Genomic DNA, 21,633 nt, shown 5'->3' with positions numbered 1-21,633 from the left:
GTGCCACATTTGGCCTAGAATCATTTACCCTGGATAAATCACTGACATATTCTCTAAAAGTCAGTTCCACTTATGCATAAGATTAGTGTTTGATAGGTGAATTTTTATCAGTCTCATTGTATTAAACGCTTGAATTTAAAATATTTTGCTAGTTTTTTGCCACGGGTCACGACAGTTTCTACTTCTACCAGGCCAAATGAAAGTTTTACCACAGATGTGGTAAAGTATGGGTCAGAAAACCATTCCTTTTGGCCTCCATGTATGGTAATTTTTTCCTTTCGTTCCATAAAAGGTGTGAGACCCTTGACGTTGTGTGTACCTCTTTGGAAATTCTTTCTTATACTTTTTGAACCAATGCAAATATCCACTGTTTGAAAGGTAAGGAGAGCCTGAAAAATGATTATAATAACCATGATTGTAACCTGGTAGATTAAGCTGATAGTAGTAATTAGGTATTTCTGTCACAGTGGGTGCGATCTGGGGATAATCATCCTCCAATGTTGGCAATACATTACTTGGGTTCATTTGAATATATATGTTAATGTCATTTCTAGATTCGCTTGATGTGTCCACATCAGCTCCAGCTTCTGACAACGTAATCATAGGATATATTGCTATAAGAATTGGAGCAGCGGTGTTTGATGTAGTTGCAATATCCGATAGGGCCACTTCAGCTGTTGATGCAATTGAAATTGGATGAAAAATAATTGGAACTGTAGCCTCAAGATTTGATGAGGTTACGATTTCAGATGTTGCTATCCCACTTGTTAGGTCTCTAAGTACAGGATTAGCTGCTGTAGGATTTGGATAAACTGTAGTTGATTTGGCAACATTATTTGATGGGACTACAGCAAATGTTGGTGCATCAAGTGCAGGATCAATAGCTACAAGAGGCGGAGGAATCATAGTTGATATGGTAGCGATATCAGATGAAGGGTTAATTTGCATTGGGGCTGTTATTAGAGATTCAATTGGCATAGGAACTGGAATAAAAACTTTTGATTCTGTAGCACTGCTTGATGCCTCCATTTCGGAAGCTGTTAGAGGACTTAAGGGATTATTATTTACAGCAATTTGTGGAAACATGTTCAATGTTGTTTCAAAATTTGATATGTCCATTTCAGACGCAGCTGCTGTAATAACAGAATCAATATAGGCAGTACTAGGAGGAGCTATATTTATTGCGGTTTCTATGATTGGCATTCCTATTTCCGATTCTATATTCAAGGAATCAATAGTTACAGGCTCTGGAGCAAAAACGTCTGACATTGATCCAACTTGGGGCGGGTTTATTTCAGCCTCTGGTGTAGTGGCTGCAAGAGCAATATTTACAGGAGTTGAAGAAAGGAAGTTTAGTGTATTTTCCGTGTGTAAAGTGTCTAATTGAGCTTCTGCCACTGTAATTATAGAATCAACATTTGCAGTGCTTGGAACTACTTCATTTATTGCAGCTCCTATAATTGACGTTTCTATTTCAGATCCTGTGAATGTGGAACCAATAGTTACAGCCTCTGGAGCAATTAAATTTGATACTTGTACAGCTTCTGGCGAGTCTGCTTCAGAAAAGGGTATTGTCATTATAGAATTGATATTTATAGGACTAGGAGGAGACACGTCAAACATAGATCCTACGTTTGAAGTGTCCGTTACAGTTCCAGGTCCTGTAATTATAGAGCCAACAATAGCAGTACCAGGCACTATTTCATTTATTGCAGTTCCCAAGGTTGGATTGTCTGTATCAGGTGTAGTAATTATAGAATCAACAATTACAGGCTCTGAAGTGATTGAATTTGGTGGTGATACAATTTCCAGCAAGTCTATATCTTCTACTGATGCCGCAATTATAGGATTACTATTTACAGGAATTGAAGTAATCTCACCCATTGCATCTACTGTGCTTTCTCAGCTCCTTTTTCAGCTCCTTCTCAGCTCCTTTTTCTCAGCTCCATGTTTCTTTTTCAGCTCCTATTGATGCAATTACAGGATCAATCTCTGGAGAAACTGGGGTTAGCAAGTTTAAACTTGTCTCTATATTTTCCGTGTCTGTTTCAGCTGTTGACGCAGCAAATATTGGATGATTATTTATAGGCAATGAAGTAACTACACTTAATGTTGATGAATCGTCTTGAGGGTCAATTGCAATTGCTGATATTGCGGTTATTGGAACAATGTTCAGTGGAAGCTGTTGAGCTAAGTTTATTGTGGTTCCTATGTTCAATGTTTCTATTTCAGGATTTGATGCTATGTTTATAGAATCAACAGTTATTGGTAGTGGAAAAATTAGATTTGGTACATATTCAATTTCTGGCGAGTCTATTTGAGCTGCTGATACAGTAATTGCTGGAGCAATAATGGGAAAATTTGGAGCAATATTATTCGAATCTACTTCAATGTTTGACGTGTTCATTTCGAAGATTGGTGCTGCAATTGTAGGATTTGGAATAAAAATAGGATGTGAAGTTGTCATGCTTGCTGTAGTGGTAATGCTTGACACATGTGATTCAGTTGCAGAAGTTGTAATTGCAGCATCAGTTGTTGTGAGACTTTGGGTGGTTGCAACGGTGGGCATGATTGTTTCAGTTGTTGTTATTGCAATTGTGAATTCAGTCATAACAGGTTCCTCTGTTGTCGTACTTGTTCCATGAGGACAGTTTTTCTCTGTTGTCATTGAAAAAAAACCTTTACAGCCATGAAAGTGAATATTAAACTTTCGTCCAGCTTTTTCATTTGCTTGACTATTGTCCGTCTCCTTCGATCTTTCTAAATGTTTGATATTGTATTTGTTATCTTTACTCTGGTCTATTTTGCTGTAGTAAACCAAATTTCTATTCTCTTTCTGAGTATCACTCTTGAGCAAGGGAGAGACCTGCAAGCTTTCACTATTGCTTTCAATCTTGCCTAAAAAAGAAAACCTGCTATCAAACTATCAAGGCTGAAAAAAGTGGAAACTAAGCAAGCATTATAACAATAATGACTAATGTACCTTCAAACAAAATTCAAAGCCTCACATCGGTATCCAACTTTCCAGATTAATAGTATTGCTGCCAATATTATATTTAACTAACTTAGCTGGAGCTGTTCAGACTTTTTCCAGTAATAATAATCAAGAAAAGTATTCAAGCCATCAATTAGTGTTTCCTGTCCGCAATAACTCATTTCACCTCGATTAAAGAAACATTTAGAGTTAAAACTAATTATAAATAACAAATAAATTTAGAATATATATGATATATATTTCTAACTCTGCCCAGCATTGACATACCCTAGGATGAGATTCTCTAGTAAATTTAGGCGGTGAATTTTTTTTTTTAAAGAAACTTTTTTAATCTTGGTGTATATTTGATAAGTAATACGGTCACTGAGAAAGGCCTTACTGAAGATATACAAGACGGGGAAGGTATAAATAGAATGGATATTTTGCATAAATATGCCTGGTGAGAAATTGTGTCAGAAGCAAATTGTATAGCTGATATTTTGCATTAAGAGATTATTCATATAAGGACATTTCAAAAAAAATAATTACAAACTTTTTAAATGTAATTATTATCTGGTGGCATTACTGAAAATTTACAAGATGGGGGAAGGGTTAAAGAGAGTGAATATTTTTGGAGAAATATGCCTGGCGAGGAACTGTATCAAAAGCAACTTGTATAGTTGATATTGTACATTAAGAAATTATTCATAAAAGGATATTTCTAAAAAAAACAATTAATAAGTTTTTTTTAATCTAATTAACATCTAGAGATTGATTAGCATTGATTGATTAATGACCATTGTTTATCCTTAACAATCATAGTAAATTAATTCATTATTAACTAGCATGATTATATCGGTAGGATGTATAAACTAAAGAAACTTTCATGTAAGCTATTTTAATGATTATAAAGTATTTGTAGATTCCTAGAGAAGAGTTCAAGTCAGTAAACTGAAACCTGATACTTTAGTACAGCTGGGCACACATCCACCTGTGCTCTCTTAAGCTGACCTAGTCCCTGTTTCTGAAGTGGGTCAAGAATTTCAGCTTTACCTCACGACGCAAATCTTCCCTTGGAAAAATCAATAATAAACTCAAACCATTTCTTACAAATTAAAATGTCCACATAGCAGCATTAATTTAGGTTTCACAGCTGACCAAGAGGCTTGGTAATATAACCTGATACAACTCTTTTTTTTTGCCACAACGACAGAAAGAATCTGTACAAATCTGTTGTTATTTATTTGCTATCTGTGATTAATTGCAAGTTGATGACTCACGGCATTAACACTGATGTATATCATATTGTATTTGGATTATTCATTCTACAATAAGTGTTGAATTTTTAAGTCTAATCAAACAGTTCGTGGTAACGAACTGTAAGTAAGGAGCGACCCGGCTCCATAGTAACCAAAACTCTAAAAATCGTAATTTTTATACCAATAGATACATCAATAGAATCAGATTTTTATGCTTATTTCAAATATATAAGCTTCATTAAGTTTAGTCTTACCCATAAGTTACGCGCCTGAGAATATTTGCCTTATTTTCGAGAAAAGGGGGAAACATCCCTTAAGAGTCATGGAACTTTAATGAAAATCACACCATCAGGTTCAGCGTATTAGAGAACCCTACTATAGAAGTTTCAATCTCCTATCTGCAAAAATGTGGAATTTTGTATTTTTTTCCAAAAGAAAGATTATGGATGCTGGTTTACTTTTTTTTTTTTTGTTTTTTTTTCCCAGGGGTGATCGTATCGATCCAGTAGTCCTAGAATCTCTTGAGAGGGCTCATCTGAACGGAAATTAAAAGTTCTAGTGCCCTTTTTAAGTGACCAAAAAAATTGGAGGGCAACTTGGCCCCCTCCAACGCTCATTTTTTCCGAAGTAACCCAATCAAAATTTTAAGATAGCCATTATGTTCAGCATTGTCGAAAATCTAACAAATATGTCTTTAAGGATGACTTAATCCCCCACAGTTCCCAGGGGAAGGGCTGCAAGTTATGAACTTTCCCCATTGTCAGAGGCAACGCTGTAGCGTTGCCTGTAGTAAAGGCCATACGGCTCCAATGTTTTATTATTATTAAATTTTTTTTTCCAGAGGCACTTCATATGGAAAGGGTCGTCGTAGATGCTTCAAAGGGGGCTCATTGGATTGGAAATCGAGAGTTCTAGTGCCCTTTTTAATTGTCGAAAATGTTTGGAGGGCAACTAGCCCCCCCCCCACGCCCATTATTCCCCCAAACACATCCAATCTAAATTTTGAGATAACCATTTTGTTCAGCATAGTTGATTTCCAGACAGAAAATATATTTTTGAGGAGGATACTCCTCCACAACCCTCAGGGCAAGGGTTTTAAGTTATGCCCTGGGGGTATATAAGGTTTTTATAGAAGGCGTTGTCGTAGAAACTTCAAAACAGACTCATTCGATGGGAAATTACAGAGTGAGGGTCCTTTTTAATCAATGAAAATGATCGGAGTGTAACTCGGGGCCCGCCCCCCCCCCAATCCCATTATTTCCCCAAATACATCACATCAAAATTTTGAGATAGCCCATTTGCTCAGCATAGTTTATTTCCAGATAAAAAAAATATTTTTGAGGAGGACACTCCCCCACAGCCCTCAGGGCAAGGGTTGTAAGTTATGCCCATGACCATGTCAGCAAGGGAAATGGTCTAAACCCCCTTATTGGAGCTATTTTTTCAATCCATTCATTGTTGTCAATCGCTGTCCACAAGTTATGCAAGCTGTCGATTCTTCATATATAAGGTTTTTATCAAAGAGGTACGTATAGACTTTGAAAAAAAGCCTCATTCGATTTAAATTGAAAGTTCTAAATCCATTTTTTAAAGTCAAGAATAATCAGACTGTAAGCCCCCCCCCCCCATGCCATAAATACTTGAAACTTTTTGCAATCAAAAACGAACAGAAATTATTAAAAAAAAAACTTTCCGAAAAATAAATTTTTCAGATAAAAGTAAGGGCATTTTTAAACTTAAGATCAAGAGATACAAATACCTGTTAAAATCGAACTCAAAACGACCAGAAATTACTATTAAAGAATAAATGAAACCCAAACGAACAGAAATTAAATTAACAATCATAGCAAAAAAAACATACAATAAGTAATAATATAGATGAATAAATAGATCTTAAAGCGAGTAATGCTTAGATTGAATAAGAAAATCAAGCTTAAAACGGAAACAAATATTTTGCTATTAAAGTATAAATGAAACTTAAAACGAACAGAAATTAAATAACAAACAATGCGAACAAACATACAATATATATTAATGTAAATGAATAAATAAATCTTAAAACGAGTGAAATTTAAATTGAATATGCAAATCAAGTTTGAATCGAATAAAAATAACTACAAACAAGAGTTAGGGTATCGCCTCACTGCAGAAGCCTAAATCCTACTGCGTCATTGGCGCTTTGCTGAAAACGAATTATATTACAAATGTTTTCTTTTGTACTTAATATTGAAAATAAATATTAAAATTACAGTAAAATTTTGAACTGATGAGCTTTTAGCAATTAATATCATTATGCATAAAATATTCAGTTTAATTTATTAGTTGTTTTCAAGATTAGTGAAGACAAATATAGTTTCACTACAAACAAAATTTGGATACTGCCCCCTTCTTTCAGAGGCAGCGCTGTAGCGTTGCCTATAGTAAAGGCCAAACGGCTCCAATGTTTTATTATTATTAATTTTTTTTCCCAGAGGCACTTCATACGGAAGAGGTCGTCGTAGAAATATCAAAGGGGGCTCATTCGATTGTAAATCGAGAGTTCTAGTGCCCTTTTTAAAATTCGAAAATAATTGGAGGGCAACTCGCCCCCCCCCCCTCACGCCCATCATTCCCCTAAACACATCCAATCAAAATTTGAGATAGCCATTTTGTTCAGCGTAGATGATTTCCAGATAAAAAATATATTTTTGACGAGGACACTCCCCCACAACCCTCAGGGCAGGGGTTTTAAGTTATACCCTGGGGCCATATAAGGTTTTTATAGAAAGCGTTGTCGTAGAAACTTCAAAAAAGGCTCATTCGATTGGAAATTCAAAAAGCTAGTGCCATTTATAATAGTCGAAAATGATTGGAGGGCAACAAGACCCCCCCCCCCCACCGCCCATCATTCCCCCAAACACATCCAATCAAAATTTGGAGATAGCCATTTTTTTCCGCGTAGTTGATTTCCAAATAGAAAATATGTTTTTCAGGAGGACACTCCTCCGCAACCCTCAGGGCAAGGGTTTTAAGTTATGCCTTGGGTGCCTATAAGGTTTTTTATAGAAGGCTTTGTGGAAGAAACTTCAAAACAGGATCTATCGATTGGAAATTTGAAAGGCTAGGACCCCATTCAATAGTTGAAAGTCATTGGAGTGTAACTAGCCCCCCCCCCACGCCCATCATTTCCCCTAACACATCCAATCAAAATTTTGAGATAGCCATTTTGTTCAGCGGAGTTGATTTCCAGATAGAAAATATATTTTTGAGAAGGATACTCCCCCACAACCTTCAGGGCAAGGGTTTTAAGTTATACGCTGGGGGTATATAAGGTTTTTATAGAAGGCGTTGTCGTAGAAACTTCAAAACAGGCTCATTCGATTGGAAATTAAAGACCTAGTGCCCTTTTTAATAGTCGAAAGTGACTGGAGTGTAACTAGCCCCCCCCCCACGCCCATCATTTTCCCTAACACATCCAATAAAAATTTTGAGATAGCCATTTTGTTCACCGTAGTTGATTTCAAGATAGAAAATATATTTTTGAGAAGGATACTCCCCCACAACCTTCAGGGCAAGGGTTTTAAGTTATACCCTGGGGGCATATAAGGTTTTTATAGAAGGCGCTGTCATAGAAACTTCAAAATAGGCTCATTTGATTGGAAATTAAAGGGCTAGTGCCCTTTTAAATAGTCTAAAATGATTGTAGGGCAACTAACCCCCCCCCACGCTCATCATTCCCCCAAACACATCCAATCAAAATTTTGAGATAACCATTTTGAAGTTTCTACGACAACACCCTCTATAAAAACCTTATATGCCCCCAGGGCATAACTTAAGACTCTTGCCCTGAGGATTGTGGGGAAGTGTCCTCCTCAAAACATATTTTATATCTGGATATCAACTACACTGAACAAAATGGCTATCTCAAAATTTTGAATGGATGTGTTTAGGGGAATGATGGACAGAGGGGGGGGGGGGCTAGTTGCCCTCCAATCACTTTTGACTATTAAAAAGGGCACTATTCCTTTGAATTTCCAATCGACTGAGCCTTTTTTGAAGTTATGTGAAGTTAAGTTATGCCCCCAGGGCATAACTTAAAACTCTTGCCCTGAGGGTTGTGGGGGAGTGTCCTCCTTAAAAACATATTTTCTATCTGGAAATCAACTATACTGAACAAAATGGCTATCTCAAAAGATTGATTGGATGTGTTTGGGGAAATGATGGGCATGGGGGGGGGGGGCTAGTTACCCTCCAATCACTTTCGACTATTAAAAAGGGCACTAACCCGTTAATTTCCAATCGAATGAGCCTGTTTTGAAGTTTCTACGACAACGCCTTCTATAAAAACCTTATATGCCCCCAGGGCATAACTTAAACCCCTTGCCCTGAGGGTTGTGGGGGAGTGTCCTCCTCAAAAATGTATTTTCAATCTGGAAATCAACTACACTGAACAAAAAAGGCTATCTCAAAATGTTGAGTGGATGTGTTTGGGGGACTGAGGGGCGTAGGGGGGACTAGTTAACCTCCAGTCAACTTTGACTATTAAAAAGGGCACTATTCCTTTGAATTTCCAACCGAATGAGCCTTTTTTGAAGTTTCTACGACAACACCTTCTATAAAAACCTTATATGCCCCCAGGGCATAACTTAAAACCCTTGACCTGAAGGTTCTGGAGGAGTGTCCTCCTCAAAAACATATTTTCTATGTGGAAATCAACTACGCTGAACAAAATGACTATATCAAAATATTGATTGGATGGGTTTGGGGGAATGATGGGCTTGCGGGGGGGGGGCTAGTTGCCCTCCAATCACTTTCGACTATTAAAAAAGGCACTAGCAATTTGAATTTCCAATTGAATGTGCCCGTTTCGAAGTTTCTACGACAACGCCTTCTATAAAAACCTTATATGCCCCCAGGGCATAACTTAAAACACTTGCCCTGAGGATTGTGGGGGAGTGTCTTCCTCAAAACATATATTCTATCTGGAGATCAACTACACTGAACAAAATGGCTATTTCAAAATAATGAATGGATGTGTTTAGGGGAATGATGGACGTAGGCGGGGGGGGGGGGGCTAGTTGCCCTCCAATCACTTTTGACTATTAAAACGGGCACTATTTCTTTGAATTTCCAATCGAATGAGCCTTTTTTGAAGTTTCTACGACAACGCCTTCTATAAAAACCTGATATGCACCCAAGGCATAACTTAAAACCCTTGCCCTGAGGGTTGTGAGGGAGTATCCTCCTCAAAAATATATTTTCTATCTGGAAATCAACTATGCTGAACAAAATGGCTAAACTCAAAATTTTTGAGGAGGATACTCCCCCACAACCCTCAGGGCAAGGGTTTTAAGTTATGCCCTGAGGGCATATAAGGTTTTATAGAAGGCGTTGTCGTAGAAACTTCGAAACATGCTCATTCGATTGGAAATTAAAGGGCTAGTGCCCTTTTTAAAAGTCGAAAGTGATTGGAGGGCAACTAGCCCCCCACGCCCATCATTTCCCCAAACACATCTTATCAAACTTTTGAGATAGCCATTTTGTTCAGTGTAGTTTATTTCCAGATAGAAAATATGTTTTTGAGGAGGACACTCCCCCACAACCCTCAGGGCAAGAGTTTTAAATTATGCCCTGGGGCCATATAAGGCTTTGATAGAAGGCGTTGTCGTAGAAACTTCAAAACAGGCACATTCAATTGTAAATTCAAAGGGCTAGTGCCCTTTTTAAAGTCGAAAGTGATTGGAGTTCAAATAGCCCCCCCACGACCATAATTCCCCCAAACACATCCAATCAAAATTTTGAGATAGCCATTTTGTTCAGCTTAGTTGATTTCCAGATACAAAATATTTTTGAGGAGGAAAATCCCCCACAACCCTCAGGGCAAGGGTTTTAAGTTATGCCCTAGGGGCATATAAGGTTTTTATATAAGGCGGTGTCATAGAAACTTCAAAAAAGGCTCATTCGATTGGAAATTCCGAGGGCTAGTGCCCTTTGTAATAGTCGAAAGTGATTTGAGGGCAACTAACCCCCCTCTCACGCCTACCTTTTCCCCAAACACACCCAATCAAAATTTTCAGACAGCAATTTTATTAAATGTAGTTTTAAGTTCTGAAAATTAGGTATTTGAGGATTACAACTCCCGCAACGCCCTCACGGCAAGGGTTGTAATTTAAGGATTCTCCGAATCCTTCATATTATTTCTTATGGAAGGGATGCTCGTATAAACTTTAGAGAGGACTCATTTGATTGAAAATTGAAAGTTCTTGTTCACTTTTTAAGAGTCAAAAGAGGTTGAAGGGCAACTATTCCCTCTCCCTCCTCCACGCCCTAACTGCATTAGATAAACATTTTGAGATAGGCATTTAGTTAAAATGTTTAATAGTTCTGATAACAAAAAACTCCGGTGTCGACACAGCCCCCCAGGGTCCAGGGGTAGGCGTTGTAAGTTATGCCCTGGGGCATAACTAATTAAGGGGGGTTTATAACTAATGTGAAGGGGTTTTGTATGGGAAGAATACATAGGAAATCTATTATAATTATGCAATTATAAGGTTAAAATACATACTCTGTAATAGATGCAAAATTGCTTTTGCACACAAATTCCTATTAAGGTCAATTCCAAACAGTCGTGATCCCTTTGTGTCAGAAAGTGAAATGGTCTAAACCCCCTTATTGGAGCTATTTTTTCAATCCATTCATTGTTGTCAATCGCTGTCCACAAGTTATGCAAGCTGTCTATTGTTCATATATAAGGTTTTTATCAAAGAGGTAATAGTATAGACTTTTAAAAAAGCTTCATTTGATTTAAATCGAAAGTTCTAGATACGATTTTTAAAGTCAAGAATAATCGGACATTACGCAAACCCCCCCCCCATTCCATAAAAACTTGAAACTTTTTGCAATCAAAAACGAACAACTATTAATAAAAAACAGCTGATTAGATAGTTTTTTTTTAAAATAAAAGTAAATGCCATTTTAAATACATGCTTAGCAGATAAATGTACCTTTAAATGTTTCAAATAAAAATGACCAGAAAATTACAGTTAAAAAGTAAATGAAACCAAGCCCTGGCATATATTTAATAAACAATCATAGCAAAAAAAACATACAATAAGTAATAATATAGATGAATAAATAGATCTTAAAGCGAGTAATGCTTAGATTGAATAAGAAAATCAAGCTTAAAACGAAAAAAAATATTTTTTCTTAAAATATTAATTAACTTGTTTCTTTATTTAATTTCTGATAGTTTTTTAAATAATACTGGAAAATCCGGCGCCCCCTTCATAAAAATGTCCCTTCCCCCACAGAAACATCCTCCATGGAAAGATCCTGCCCTGAACCCTCCCCCCACCAGAAAAAAAACCTTCTGAAATGTCTGTATACTTCCCATTTACCAATATTATATGTAAATTAATTAAAAAAAAAACTTTCCAAAAAATAAGTTTTACAAAGAAAAGTAAAGGCCATTTTAAACTTAAGCTCAGTATATACGAATACCTGTTAAAATTCAAACTCAAAACGACCAGAAACTACTATTAAAGAATAAATGAAACCCAAAACGAACAGAAATTAAATAAGCAATCATAGCAAAAAACATACAACAAGTAATAATATAAATGAATAGATAGATCTTAACGCGAGTAATGCTTAGATTGAATATGAAAATCAAGCTTAAAATGAAAACAAATATTTTGCCATTAAATTATAAATGAAACATAAAACGACAAGAAATTAAATAAACAATCAATACGAATAAATATGAAATATATATTAAATTAATCTAGTAAATACAACATGAAAATAGTGGAATATAAATTGAATATGCAGCTCAAGTTCGTCTTAAATAAGAATAAGTACAAACAATATTTTGTGTACTACTTCTCTGCAGGAGCCTGAGTCTTGTAACATAAGTGGTGCATTGCTAAAAATAAATTATATTACAAATGTGTTCTTTTGTACTTATTATTGAAAATAAATTTTAAATTACATTAAAATATTGAACTGATGAGCTTTTAGCAATTAATATCATTCTGCATCAAAAATTCAGTTTAATTTATTAGTTCTTTTCAAGATTGGTCAAGACAAATATAGTTTCACTACAAGCAAAATTTGGATACTGCCCCCTTCTTTAACCATAAAAACCTAAAGCCTTCTACGTCATTGGTGCTTCACTGAAAACGAATTACTCGTATATTACAAATTTATTCTTTTCCAGTTCTTACAGCATTGAAAATGAAAATAAAAATTACAGTGAAAAAAAAAATTTGAACTGATGGATCTGTCAACAATTAATATCATTATATATCTAATATTCAATTTGATTTTGTTTTTACTTTCCAAGACTGCCATAGTTTTGCCAGTTTTTTAACTCTGCCATTTTTTCTAACTAATCGTATTAGTTTGTTATGAAAACATTCTATGGCTTCTAGGCATTTATATTTCGGCGGAAAACTGCACCTCAAATTGTGTGGAACATGCATTTTCTTGCATGAAACACCAAAATATAATAAAATGTCAAGTTTCGGAGTGTTCCACCACTCACAAGCAAGTGCCATTGGTATTTTTGAATCCGCATGGTCAATTTAGGGGGTGGAGGGTAGGCTAATTCTAGTAGCAGCCCAATTCCGTCGTGGTATGGTTCACATTTTCAACACCTGGCGTCCGGACTATCATATAATCTACCAAGCATACAACTACCCCAAATCATTATCAATAAATAAATGAAACCCAAAACGAACAAAAATTAAAATAAATATTAGAGTCACACTCGAAACGAGCATAAATTAATGTGAGTAGGGTTCAAAACCCCTATACATTCTAAAAGCCAGATTATAATTTGGACTTTTCTGAAAAAAAAATTCAAATGAGTTTACTGAAAAAAAATGTGCATTGTCAATTTAATATACATTTTATGATATTTGTTCCCTTAAATCTTAATTAATTTTTGATTTCTTAAAGTTACAAAAGTGAAAATATTTCAAAGAATTGATTTCAGTAAAGCGCCAATGACGCAGTAGGTTTTAGGCTTCTGCAGTGAGATGATACCCAAACTCTTGTTTGTAGCTATTTTTATTCGATTCAAACTTGATTTGCATATTCAATTTAAGTTTCACTCGTTTTAAGATGTATTTATTCATTTACATTGATATATACTGTATGCTTGTTCGCATTGATTGTTTATTTAATTTCTGTTCATTTTAAGTTTCGTTTATACTTTAATAGGAAAATATTTGTTTTCGTTTTAAGCTTGATTTTCATATTCAATCTAAGCATTACTCGCTTTAAGATCTATTTATTCATTTATATTATTACTCGTTGTATTTTTTTTGCTATGATTGCTTATTTAATTTCTGTTCGTTTTGGGTTTCATTTATTCTTTAATAGTAATTTCTGGTCGTTTTGAGTTTGAATTTTAACATGTATTTTTATATCTTGATGTTAATTTTAAAAATGCCATTAAATTTATTTGAAAAACTTATTTTTCGGAAAGTTTTTTTTTAATTAATAACTGTAAAACCTTCTGCGTCATTTGTGCTTCACTGAAAATAAATTACTCGTATATTACAAATTTATTATTATACAGTTCTTACAGCATTGAAAATGAAAATAAAATTACAGTGAAAAAAAAAAATCTTTAACTGATGGATCTTTCAACAATTAATATAATTACATATTTAACATTTAATTTTACTTTATTCATACTTGCCAAGACGGTTCAAGACTCATATAGTTTTGCAATTTTTTTTAACTCTGCCATTTTTTGTCACTAATCGTGTTAGTTTGTTATGAAAACTTTCTATGGCTTCTAAGCATTTCTATTTGAGCGGAAAACTGCACCTCAAACTTTGTGGAACATGCATTTTCTTGCCTGAAACTCCAAAATATAATAAAATGTCAAGTTTCGGAGTGTTCCACCACTAGCAAGCAAGTGCCATTGGTATTTTTGAATCCACATGGTCAATTTAGGGGGTGGAGGGTAGGCTATTTCTTGTAGCAGCCCCATTCCGTCGTGGTATGATTCACACTATCAACACATGGCGTCCGGACTATCATATAATCTACCAAGCATACAACTACCCCAAATCAGTATCAATAAATGAATGAAACCCAAAACGGACAAAAATTAAAATAAATATTAGAGTCAAACTCAAAAGAGCATAAATTAATATGAGTAGGGTTCTAAATCCCTATGCTTTCTAAAAGCCAGAATATAATTTGTACTTTACTGAAAAAACAAATTCAAATGAGTTTTCTGAAAAAAAAATGTGCATTGTCAATTTAATATACATATACTGATATTTGTTCCCTAAAATCTTAATTAATGAAAGAATTGTTTTCAGTAAAGCGCCAATGACGCAGTAGGTTTTAGGCTTCTGCAGTGATGCCATACCCAAACTCTTGTTTGTGGTTATTTTTATTCGATTCAAACTTGATTTGCATATTCAATTTAAGCTTCACTCGTTTTAAGATTTATTTATTTATTTACATTAATATATATTGTATGTTTGTTCGTATCGATTGTTATTTAATTTCTGTTCGTTTTAAGTTTCATTTATACTTTAATAGCAAAATATTTTTTTTCGTTCTAAGCTTGATTTTCATATTCAATCTAAGCATTACTCGCTTTAAGATCTATTTATTCATTTATATTATTACTTGTTGTATGGTTTTTGCTATGATTGTTTATTTAATTTCTGTTCGTTTTGGATTTCATTTATTCTTTAGTAGTAATTTCTGGTCGTTTTGAGTTGTAATTTTAACAGGTATTTGTATCTCCTGAGCTTAAGTTTAATATGGCCTTTACTTTTCTTTGTAAAACTTATTTTTTGGAAAGTTTTTTTTTTAATTAATTTACATATAATATTGGTAAATGGGAAGTATACAGACATTTCAGAAGGTTTTTTTTCTGGTGGGGGGAGGGTTCAGGGCAGGATCTTTCCATGGAGGATGTGTCGGTGGGGGAAGGGACATTTTTATGAAGGGGGCGCCGGATTTTCCAGTATTATTTAAAAAACTATCAGAAATTAAATAAAGAAACAAGTTTTTTCAACTGAAAGTAAGGAGCAACATTAAAACTTAAAACAAACAGAAATTATTACGTATATGAAGGGGTTTGCCAACTAGTCAATACCTCGCCCTTTACGCTAAAGTCTTGTTTAGTACTTTCAAAAGAGCTATTTATTCTAATTAACCGGCCTTTGTGATTCAAGGGTTTTTGATTCGAACAAAATTCGAACTTTAGCGTAAAGAGCGAGGTATTGACTAGGGGTAAACTCCCTAATATACGCAATAAATACATACGCATATAGAGGTTCGTTATGTAAGTTAATTCGCGAGTTACGTCATAAAAAAATTTCGAGAAAGCCATTTAGCCAAAACAATAAAATTAAAATGCAAATTTCATTCTAAATATTCATGTACGGTGAGCCAAAATCAAAGCTGCATTAATTCAAAAACGTTCAGAAATTAAATAAAAAAAACAAGTTTTTTTTAACTGAAAGTAAGGAGCGACATTAAACCTTAAAATGAACAGAAATTATTCCGTATATGAAAGGAGTTGTCCCCTCCTCAACGCCTCGCTCTTTACGCTAAAGTTTGACTCTGTCACGCAACTTTGTTTTTTAAAACAACAAAAAACTTTAGCATAAAGAGCGAGGTGTTCAGGAGGGGACAGCCCCTTTCATATACGTAATAATTTCTGTTCTTTTTAAGTTTTAATGTCGCTCCTTACTTACAGTTAAAAAAAACTTGTTTTTTTTATTTAATTAATATATATAATCAATCAGGGTTGATTAATTAACAACTATCGTTTATCTTTAACGGTCCTAATAAGTTTCTTCATTATTAGCTAGCAAGATTATATTGTAAGGATGCATAAGCACAAAGACCGTTTAGGTATCATAAGTATTTGTAGCTTCTTATTGAAGAACTCAAATCAGTACACCGAAACTTGACAAATGCCTTACTTCAGTAAAGCTCTGAAGACTTCCACCAGTACTATCTCAAGCTGAGCCAGCCCCCATTTCTGCAGAGGGTCAAGAATTTTAACCACACCCTACGCAGCAAATATTTCTTACAGAAATCAATGATAGGCTTGAAGTAATTTTTTTTACAGAGGATCGTAGGCAGAGCAATAACGCTGCCTAAGTAAAGAGTGATCTGAGCACAATGTATTACAAATTTATTTTACTTTATTTAATTTCTTTTGGTTTTACACCAAGGCACTTCGTTTCGAAGGAGTTGTCATAGAAATTACGAAAAGGGATCATGCGATTGGGAATTGAAACGGCTAGTGCCCTTTTTAATAGTCGAAAGTGATTGGAGGGCAACTAACCCCACGCTAACCATTTTCCCAAATACATTGAATCCACACTTTGAGACAGCCATTTTGTTCAACGTATAGTTGAAAGGACCGGAAATTATGTACTTGAGGATAACAACCCCCCTGCAGCCCTAAGAGCAAGGGTTGTAGTTTATGCCCTGTAGGTATATAAGGCCTATATAGAAGGGGTGATCGTATCAACTTTAAAGCGAGCTCATTGGGCTGTTAATCAGAATTTTAATCAGATTTCGAGATGGCCATTTGTTGTCGTAGAAGCTTCGAACAAGAGCTAATTCGATTGGAAATTGGCTAGAGCCCTTGTTAATAGTTAAAATAGATTGGACGGCAACTACCCCCCTCCCACGCCCACTATTTTTCAAACACATCCAATCAAAATTTTTAAATAGCCATTTTGTTCAACGTAGTTGAAAGGTCCAGAAATTATGCCATTTAGGATGACAATCCCCTCCCACAGCCCTAATGACAAGGGTTGTAAGTTATGCCCTGGGGGCTTATAAGGTATATATATAAAAAGGGTTATAGTATAAAACTACGTAGGGGGCTCATTGGATTGGTAATGAGAAGTTCTAGTACCCTTTTTAAGATTTAGAGTTATCGGCGGGTGGATATCCCCCCACGCCTCGTATTTTCCCAAAATGCATCTGATAGAAATGTTGAGATGGCCATTTGTTGTTGTAGAAACTTCAAAAGAGCTAATTCGTTTGGAAATTGAGGGGCTAGTGCTCTTTTTGATAGTCGAAGGAGATTTTAGGGCAGCTACCCCCCCCCTCCCACACTCATTATTTCCAAAAACACATCCAATCAAAATTTTGAGATAGTCATTTTGTTCGACGCAATTGAAAGGTTAGGAAATTATGTCTGTGAGGAGGACACCCCCCCCCCTCCACTGGCCTTAGAGTAAGGGTTGCAGGTTATGCCCTTCCTAGTTAATCCAGCTTCTATTTGAGTTGCTATGGGTAACTAGAATGTAATATTAGTGACATCCAGCATAAATACATTTTATCCACTTTTATATTTTGAGCTCCAGATTTTAGAATCATATTGGAAAAATCGTTTCTTTTTAATATAGTTTGATATGTAGCGCCTCTCAACACACTAGTAATATCTTGACAAATTCCAAATAATTGTGATAATGGTGCATATGTACTAACCGCGTGACTTACTTTTGTTTTATTCAATCTTTTAAATAAACCATTACTGAAACAGTTATTTTGTTTTGTTGTAATGGTTCCACCACCGGCTGCAACAGGTGTAAAAGTGCTTTCAAACTTGTTTTCTGCTTTGAAGGAATCAGTGAATTTGGTTTTATCTTTATACCAAAATGTATTAGTAGCTGCGCTTCGAGTATAGTCATCTGTAAATCCTAATACATTTTTAATAGTGGCCGTTATCAAACACTTCGTGGTAACGAACTGTAAGTAAGGAGCGACCCGGCTCAATAGTAACCAAAACTCTATAAAACAGAATTTTGATACCAATAGATACATAAAAGGAATCAGATTTTAGTGGTGATTTCAAATATAAGTTTCATCAAGTTTAGTCGCACCCATCAAAAGCTAAACAACAGAAAAAAATTGCCTTATTTTCGAAAAAAGGAGGAAACAACCCCTAAAAGTCATAGAACTCTAATCAAAATCACACCATCAGATTCAGCGTATCAGAGAACCCTACTCAGAGAACCCTAGAGAAGAAAGATCACGGATGCGTGTTTATTTTTTTTTTATTTTTTTATTTTTTTTGTTTTGTTTTCAGGGGTGATTGTATCGATCCAATAGTCCTAGAATATCATGAAAGGACTCATTCGAACTGAAAATAAAATTTCTAGTGCCCTTTTTAAGTGACCAAAAAAATTGGAGGGCAACTTGGCCCCCTCCCATGCTCATTTTTTTCCCGAAGTCACCCAATCAAAATTTTGAGATAGCCATTTTGTTCAGCATAGTCGAAAACTAATTAATATGTCTTTGAGGATGACTTAATCTCCCACAGTTCCCGGGGGAAGGGCTGTAAGTTATAAACTTTGCCCATTGTTTACATATAGTTTGGGTTATTGGGAAGTATACAGGTGTTTTCAGGAGGATTTTTTTTTCTAGTGGGGGGTCGGGGTCGCTGTAGGGGTTACGGGGGAGGATCTTTCCATGGAGGATATTTCCTTGGGGGAAGGAACATTTCCATGAAGGGGGCGCCAGATTTACCAGCATTATTTAAAAAACGAACAGAAATTAATAAAAAAACAATTTTTTTTCAACTGAAAATAAGGAGCAACATTAAAACTGAAAACAAACAGATATTATTACGTGTATGAGAGGGTTCGCCCCCTAGTCAATATCTCGCTCTTTACGCTAAAGTTTTTTAGTACTTTCAAAAGAGCTATCTTTTCTAATTAACCGGCCTTTGTGATTCAGGGGCTTGTGATTCGAACAAAATTCAAACTCTAGCGTAAAGAGCAAGGTATTGACTAGGGAGCGGACTCCCTAATATACGTAATAAAAAAATACGAATATAGAAATTCGTTACACAAGTTAATTCGTAAGTTACGTCAGAACAAAATTTCGAGAAAGCCAATTAGCCAAAAAAAGGAAAATTAATTTGCGAATTTCGTTTTAATTATTCATGTATGGTGAGCGAAAATCAAAGCTGCATTAATTCGAAAACGTTCAGAAATTAACTAAAAAAAACATTTTTTTTAACTGAAAGTAGGGAGCGACATATAACTTAAAACGAACATAAATTATTCCGTATATGAAAGGGGCTGTCCCCTCCTCAATGCCTCGCTCTTTACGCTAAAGTTTGACTCTGTCTCACATTTTAATTTTTTAAAACAATAAAAAAACTTTAGCGTAAAGAGCGAGGCGTTGAGAAGGGGGCAGCTCCTTTCATATACGGAATAATTTCTATTCGTTTCAGGTTTTAATGTCGCTCCTTATTTTCAGTTAAAAAAAACTTGTTTTTTTTTATATTTAGTAGCTACAGAATCAATATTTTCAATACAATACCCAGCGATATATTCAGCGGTTCTGAACATATTAAATCCATCGTTCGTTAAAGTAGCTTCATCATCATTACGTAAATTTGTTCCATCCAATCGTGTTATTTTCCCTTTTGCATAAAGGCAACTATCACTAGGAAGAATCCAAGATTTCACATCTTTTAAAATGAAATTATAATGTAATGCTTGAGATACATTGGCACTGTTTTCTCTAATTTCTGTATATTCGTATTTGGTTGTAGAACCATCAAAAAAAGGCTTTTCAAATATTTCCCAATAAGAAGCAACAGCTTAATTCACTTCCATTTATATACGGAGAATATTATTAAACAAATATTAAAAGATTCCTAAACAGTGGAGGTGGATCTTCGATTGTAACTGAGGGAGTCAACAATAGCATCACCGGGGATGTAGTTTTTAAGTCCCTTCCCCAAAATCATTGTATCCGGTAAGCCTTTCCTCTTTTATTCAAGATGTCTATTGAAATATCTCTTGTTATTTGAAGCTATATCTTTTAGAGATGTGACATCATTTAAATAACTTTGATTGTAATTTATTCAATCTTCTCCGTATTCGATCGCTCTATTTTTAGTAATTCCATTTGAGGTTTAATCATAGTGTTATACATGGAAGAAACTTCATATTTTATATTTTTTATGGACGTATATATTTACTTTTATATTTTGTTTTTTTTATTGAATAATTGAGAATTGGCGATATTTTTAAAGAAACTACTAATTCCACTACCATACTGCCTTGTATACAGTAATTATTTCTTATTGATCCACATCATTATAGATAAATTTTAATAAGCAATAAGATTGTAGGAACTCGCCCGTTGTTTCAACTTACAAGTCACTAACCAGACAGATAAAAAGTAAGACCATTTTCAGCTTCGTGACGGTCTTTTATATCGGCATACCAAACGGAAGGATAGTTCTACACATATCCAACTTATCGTACCAGAGAACTACCGTAGTCGGCTAATCCTGCAATCTCATTATTCGCCTTGAACTTCCCCAAAAATGGTTCATCGAGGCCGTAACGCATCAGCGAAGATTTTGCTCCCTTTTTTCCTTTGGCCCGACATTTACCATCGAATTAAGAGCGAGCTGGATTCGTGTTCCTGCCGAGGAAGCGAAGCGTTTGCAGGATATGTGGTGAAACTGAAATAGAGTACCCGTGTGCCTAAGGGGGATGAATATGGGGATTTTATCTAAACTCAATTGTCAACTTATTATAAATTCTCTAAGTTTAATGAATAACCTTGAACTCTGAAACTAGATGTAAGCCTGGGTGGTGGCTCCATTGATGGCGTTGTTTAGTTACATGCGTTACAGGTGAATAGATGTGAATTTTTATATGTTGTACCGTAGAGTTAATTAAACTTGTGTTTCTCTATGCGGATTACGACATAAGTGGTGTCAGGTGTGGGATAAACCCGGCTTTTACTTGTTCCGCCTTCTTCGTTAATTAAGCTTCAAATTGAGTCACTATGGGTAAACTGGGATGTAATACTGGTAACATCCATTATAAGTGCATATATCTACTTTAAAATTTTCAGCTCTAGATTTTGTAATAATATTGGAAAAATCGTTTCATTTTAATATAATTTGATGTGTAACGGCTCTGAAAACACAATTAAATATTTGACAAAATCCAAATTATCGTGATAATGGTAAATATATAGTAACCACGTGACCACGTTTTTTTTATTTGGTTTTTCTAAGAATAGTCTGTGTTCGTTTGCTCTTAAAGTATAAAGAGATTTTTTACAAGCTTTCCACCTTTCCGAAAAATACTTCTTTGTAATTTTTAATGTTATTTTATATTTAAAGATATTCGTTTAGATACTTTTAAATGTTTTCTTTGCTTTGGTTTTATCGTCACCCTCTTGTAACTAAGCGTATACGTTTGATCTTAAAGCTAGAAATTCAGACATTACTGTTCCAGATAATTCATTCTTCGTCATATCTATCACTTTTTTATTGACTGCAGGGAAGTAATAAAATTGTCTTTTTTATTATCTGAAGTATCGAATTTTTCTTGGAGATCAGCTTTAATGTCTTCACAAAAATCCTCAGTTCAG

At 34.9% G+C, this 21,633-nt stretch overlaps 2 protein-coding genes across 5 annotated transcripts in view; one reads left to right on the top strand and one right to left on the bottom strand.

The window, feature by feature from the left end:
- Positions 1-21,633, top strand: part of LOC148953487 (uncharacterized) — a 110,441-nt gene that overhangs the window by 16,668 nt on the left and 72,140 nt on the right. The window contains exon 3 of one of the 4 annotated variants that reach the window (XM_089087710.1): positions 1,479-1,568. The exons of 2 other annotated variants lie outside the window; for them this stretch is intronic. The gene's annotated coding sequence lies outside the window, so the exon portion shown is untranslated. Of the gene's footprint in view, positions 1-1,478; positions 1,569-20,437; positions 21,018-21,633 lie in introns of those variants that run through there. One more of the 4 variants, XM_089087708.1, reaches the window with a different exon arrangement.
- LOC148953490 (uncharacterized) lies at positions 232-20,594 on the bottom strand. The gene is made up of 3 exons (XM_089087982.1): positions 20,519-20,594; positions 1,945-2,898; positions 232-1,901 (listed from the first exon to the last, which is right to left on the bottom strand). The coding sequence occupies exons 1-3, from the start codon at positions 20,592-20,594 to the stop codon at positions 232-234; spliced, it is 2,700 nt and encodes an 899-aa protein (XP_088944108.1).

Source organism: Artemia sp. Qi Xiang Cuo, chromosome 4 (genome assembly GCF_049724085.1).
Source record: "Artemia sp. Qi Xiang Cuo chromosome 4, ASM4972408v1, whole genome shotgun sequence".
Lineage (NCBI taxonomy): Eukaryota > Metazoa > Arthropoda > Branchiopoda > Anostraca > Artemiidae > Artemia > Artemia sp. Qi Xiang Cuo.
Note: the sequence above shows the minus strand (reverse complement) of the source record. Positions and strands in the feature narration are given on the sequence as shown.